General features: G+C 26.4%; 2 protein-coding genes across 2 annotated transcripts in view; one reads left to right on the top strand and one right to left on the bottom strand.

Moving 5' to 3' along the window:
* The window catches only part of LOC100167238 (head-specific guanylate cyclase), a 343,251-nt gene that overhangs the window by 67,525 nt on the left and 269,794 nt on the right, over positions 1 to 5,932 (top strand). The gene's annotated exons all lie outside the window — the stretch shown is intronic.
* The window catches only part of LOC100160748 (maltase A3-like), a 9,302-nt gene continuing 5,073 nt past the window's right edge, over positions 1,704 to 5,932 (bottom strand). The window contains exons 8-10 of the mRNA XM_016803514.2: positions 2,321 to 2,760; positions 2,107 to 2,250; positions 1,704 to 1,990 (exon numbers count right to left, since the gene is read on the bottom strand). Of these exons, the coding sequence (XP_016659003.1) occupies positions 1,921 to 1,990; positions 2,107 to 2,250; positions 2,321 to 2,760 (654 nt within the window). The 3' untranslated portion in view covers positions 1,704 to 1,920. The remainder of the gene's footprint in view (positions 1,991 to 2,106; positions 2,251 to 2,320; positions 2,761 to 5,932) is intronic.

Raw genomic sequence — 5,932 nt, 5'->3', positions numbered from 1 at the left:
AATTCCGTACTGAATAACTGCATAGAAATTTTATAGAAATAAGTTGTTTTGGAAATGGGTGGGCTGGAAAAACGTTTCTACAACCCCCCATTCTAATTCTCGTATATCTTTAAGAATAAATTCGTACAAATTGTGGTTTTTATCGTACGAATTCATACAAATTGAGTACAAAATATTAGCAAAAAAAAAATTGCAAAAACACAATGTGGAGGGGGGCTGGGGAAATGTACGTAAGATAAACTCATTTTGAACTTTTTTAGGTTAATATTTTCTACTTCGGATCCAAGGTTAATGACAATAAAGTATGCATTTAACAATTTGTTGCTTCGAAAAATTAATATTAAAATAGCGGTGATATCTTATCATAATTATTATCAATCCAATATTTTTTACCTCGAAAAAGCAAATACATATTCTGAAATTTCATACAACTTTACGCCTCCCGTTTGGAATATGTATTTCCAACTGCCTCAAATTTACAATTTCTTTGAATATTTTCAAGTGATAAAAAATTACTTATCCAAAGTACATACCATCTTGATCCAATTTGCTAAAAGATATAAACTATATGTTGAATTCAAAGCACTCCTTCTTGTGGAAATTTTGTATACAGGATAAAAAAACAATATAAATAAATAAATAAACAAACACCATTGTAAAACCACTACATAACGAATGGAGAAAAAGTAAGTCTTGAATGTTCTTCACCAATATAGGTATATAGGTACAACATAACAATTTTTATTAGTTTTAATTTGAACCAATATGAGCGCTGTATGCGGGGGTCCCCGTAGATCACGTGACTTTTCGATTCAAACCGTATGCCATGTGATAACATTTTTCTAATGGGTCGATGGGCAACCATACTTTCTTAAATTGTGCTGGAAACGAACCTTTGTCATTTGATCAAGATCTGTTACGGAAAGTTAACGAGCGATAGTGGCGATCGTGGCGACAGAATTGAGTAACCTAACCTAATTTTTTTGTCAATTTTTCTAAATTTGTCTTTTGTAAAAACCTTGTCCTAAGAATTACGAACACAATAAAAAAACAATCAGCCAAATCAGTCAAGGCCTTTTTAAGTTTTAGCCAGGCTAACAAACAACTTTTGATTTGTATTTATTTGTTGTCCGTACATAGTTACGATTGTTGATGGTGTGTTTTGTTTATTTTCATTTATTTATTTACCGTAATTACTGTACATAAATTGTACACGAATTAAAATTTTTTGCAATGTGTTAAAATACGTTTAAAAACCAGGAATTTAGCACGCTCTCACTTTCCTAACTTATTTATTTCCGTAAAAACTTCATTTGGACTATTACAAATATTTATTAAAAAATTGAGCCAAATTCGTCCAATCAATCTCAAGTAGTGCGGTAGGTAACCAACGACAGCATTTCATTTTTGTTTTATAAATTACTTAATATAAAATCTTAATTCGTGACCTATAGTCATAGATTTATTGGAAAATTAACATTTTATAGTAAATAATATTATTATTTAAGTTTTGTTTTATAACTTTTGATAGGTAACGAGGCACTCATTTACCCCACCATCAGCCTTGCTTCTTGGGGTAAATTAATCAAAAGTACATAATGTAAATTTAATTTTCTTAAATGGATAAAAAAAAAATAATAATAATAATAATGTATTAAGTAATGCTTTATTAAAATGTTCATAATTACGTGATTTTTGTAAACCATATAATATATTAATTAATATTCATATGAAAAAAGAAATTTAAATACAGTTGTCAATTATATGCATTATGCAAAAGCCAATGGACAATGTCCATAATCATCAAGGCAAAATTTAATTTTCTAAATTTAATAAAATCTAAACTTCTCCTAGTCAATTACAATTTCTACACTAAGTATAATAAATTTAAATAATTTATTCTCTTCAAATCATAAATTATTAAAACGATGACTCCAAAACAAGTGCCGCAGAAGGTCTTAAAGTAAACGATTTAGCACTAACAACGTCTCTGAAAATTCATAAGCGATTTATGATATTAATCTTTAGGTAATTATAATATCAAAACATATTTTGAAACAAATAAACTATTTTTTTACAATGTAAAATAATATAAAATATACTAACCCATTATTTTGTTCGGCAAACAAACTAGAAATTTTCACAGTCAACTTAGAAGATAGCCTCTTTTTGAATTTTTTGAGGTTAATATTTTCTAATTCAGATCCAAGATTAATGACAGTAAAGTAGGTCTTTAAAAATTTGTTACTTCTAAAAATTTAAATTAAAATTATTGCCAATTATATGAATATGATGATTTTCTATCCAATATATTTTATACCTTGAAAAAGCAAATACATATTCTGATATTTCGTAAAATTTTACGTCTCCCGTTCGGAATATTTCCAACTGCCTCAGATTTACAATTTCTTTGAATATCTTCAAGTGACTACGTCTAGCGTTCTGTTCAAACTCAACGTTTAAGGTTACATAATTAGGATTCACCGGTAACCATGTTTTTGTTTTATTAGAGAATCCAGCTTGAGGTGAGGAATCCCATTGAAATGGTGTACGAACTGTTTCACGTGGTATACCTGCAAATTCTTTAGACATATCTTCAATAAGCTGATCATATCTCAAATATGTATCTGTCATTCCCAATTCATCGCCCATATAAACAACGGGTGTGCCTGGTAAGAGTAATTGTAGCATATGAATACCATCTATCAATTCCAATCCAAATCTCGTGGTTGCACGACGACGAATATCATGATTTCCAATCTAAATCATAAATATATATTAAAAAGTTATTTTTGGATTTGGAACGTTGAATGTGTTTATTTTACAATGATTTTTTTTTGTTTCTGTATCTGTACCTTTACATGAAAATTTATCAAAATAAAACTGATTCATTTTTATGTTGGTTACTTATATTCAATTGGATCTAGTTAGTCAACCAAGAAAAACAAACACAATTTAGTGAAAAACTGAAATTTGTACTCAAATTCAATTATTGACGTGATCAAATAGTTTTGTTTTTTTTTTATGGTAGGTATAACTTAAAAAAAATAATATATTAGTTATTTTCAAAAAATATTAAAACTATCGCCTATTTCATATTATATTATGATACAATTTTCAAAATATCTTGACCCTTTTTGTAATTTATTTTCAATTTTCGATTTTTTCGATTCTGAGCAGAGCGATGAATGTATTGATTTTAAAATGATGTGTTATTTAATTTTAATTATTTAAATGTTTTTTTTTTGTGTCTGTCTTCACCTTTAGGACAGTAAACATGCTTAGATTTTCTTCGATAGTATGTTTTCTGATAGGAAAGACTTTCCAAAAATAAATCTCGTTGGTACCTTGGGGGGTCAAAAGCGCCGTGAAAAACAAAAGAAAAATTAAGGAAAAATGATAATTTTTACGAAAAATCTGTTTTACAAAAAAAACGATTTTGGTTTTTGGTGCAACTCTTAAACAAATGACCGTAGTATTACGTAAAATTTTGATTGCATGTTTATATTAACATTTTCTATACACCATAACATTTTCCAAATATTTTGACATATTTTGAGCTGTTTACGGACATTTTCAGTTTCCATTTTTTTAGTTTTTTTCTATAAATATAAATTTATTGGTTAAAAAAGCTTGACAATTTAATAGAAGGCTTCTAGTATATTATTTCAAAGGCAGATGAAAAAAATCAAAAATCCATAGTCACAATTTTTCTTTATAAGCATTTAAAGCCCAAATATTGACAAAATACGTAAAAATGACGAAAATTTCCAAATTATTTTGAGTTAGAAGATTTGAAAATGTAATACAAGATTTCTCATACATTTTTCTATTCATTTTTCTATTTTTTTATGAGCGTTTGAAATTCATATTTTTACAACATTTTATATTCACTCGATTTCTCATGTAACGATTTTCTTATTTTATTGCAATTAAAAAACGAATGACTGTATATACTTGAAAATTTCACTGAATGTTTAAATTATCATTTTCTATACACCATATAATTTTGAAAAAATATCGGCTCTTTTTGAGCTGTTTACAGACATTGTCAGTTTTCAATTTTTTTAGTTTTTTTTTCTATAAATATCAATAAAATTTAATTTGTTGGGTAAAAAAGCGTGAAAATTTAATGCAACGCTCCTTATATATTATTATAGTAGTAAAATATTAAAAATACATTGGCACAATTTTTTTATAAGCATTTAAAGATCGAATTTTGATAAAATGTAATAATTATTTTTTAGTTAAAAATGTATAAAATGTTTGACTCTTATATCTAAGGATAGGCTGATTGATCGTTTTTAAGCATACCATGTTTTAAGGAGTAGTGATTAGGCATTTAATATTACATATAGATTTTGGCTGTGTCAATGTATGATGTATTGATATGTAAATGAAAATAAATTAGTGTGTGTAATCCGTCATCGCACTTTTCGTGACGAAATTTTAATTCTCGGGATTTATGATTTATTTGTATTGTCGTAACATTTATCGTATTATTTCATTTCCGTAGTAATTAGCTCTAATTATTGATTTATAACCGTTCGGAATGTAGGTAATATTTAATATTTTTATCTTAGGAATGTTCTAATACTCATACTCGCATGCACAAGTCAATAAATACGAAGAAAATACTTTTGCTCCAGCTGTAGGATAGAAATTTGATGTAAACAGTACCAAAAGAGGAATACAAATTCACATTGTTTCGATCGACTTAAATTAATTTTGGAAAGATGAGCGTATTCGTTAGTCTATTTTCTAGGTTTGCTCGGAAATAGATTTGTGACTTTATTTTTATTTACTATAATATGATGAATAGTAAGTTTATCAAATTATTAGTTTTATAAAAATAAACTTATACTTGACATAGTTGTAGATAGCTACGAATTAAAAAATATAAGAATCCACTTCCGAGCAAAATTAGAATAGAGGAATACAAACTACATTTACTTTTCAAAATTGAAATCGAGCTACTGGAAATATGTTTAATTTTCTTTTGCTTATTGAGCTAAATGTATGAAAAAAAATGGTTGCTCCAACCCCCTTAAACATGATATTTTAACTTCAAAATAGGATGAAATTCGATATGAAAACAAAGTTATGGTTACAAAGTTTTAGTTATTTTATAATCATTTAGAACATATTATACATTGGTACATTGTATTTGAAACTTTTTAGGTATATTATTATATTTTATATAGACATTGACATTTTTATGGTGGGAGGGGGTGCAGAATCGGTGCACTCACACGCATGAAAACATTATATTCAGTGATATATTCTAACAGGATATCTTCGCTTAGAATCGTTTATCATATATAATAATATTAATGAATTACAGATTAACACAATCAGTGGCGCAGGAACTATTTTTCATGAGGGGGGGGGGGGGAAACCTAAAAAAAAACCTAACAACTATTATAATATATTTATTTGTAATTGATAACAGAAAACCTTTCTTAACATTTTATTCTTTTAACGTTAATTTATGTAGTATATCAATATATACATATTTTTTTATTTAAAAGTTTACCAATATATAAATTTATAAATTTAATGATTGAATTTATACATTTATATATTGAAAAAATAATGAAACATATTTACTTTATACCTAAAGTTAAAATAACAGTATCTAAACAAATATAATAAATAAGTTTTAAAAGAAATATATTTACTATACCGGGTGATTCCTTTATCATTGAACACTCATTATTTCAAAAAGTGTAAACTTTTTTGAAAATATTTTTTTACATAGTTTCAAGTCGTTTATAAAACAACGTTTTTCTTAAAAAATTATATTTTTAAATATTTTTTATCCCTATAATTGTTTAAGTTTTTTACTTTTTTGAATGACAACATTGGGTTTTAATTTTATATTCCAAAGCAGAATATTTTTCTTGGTATTTTGATACATAAAAATCGAATT

This window comes from Acyrthosiphon pisum, chromosome A1, assembly GCF_005508785.2.
Source record: "Acyrthosiphon pisum isolate AL4f chromosome A1, pea_aphid_22Mar2018_4r6ur, whole genome shotgun sequence".
Taxonomy (NCBI): domain Eukaryota; kingdom Metazoa; phylum Arthropoda; class Insecta; order Hemiptera; family Aphididae; genus Acyrthosiphon; species Acyrthosiphon pisum.
This window is presented reverse-complemented; position numbering and strand designations above follow the sequence as displayed.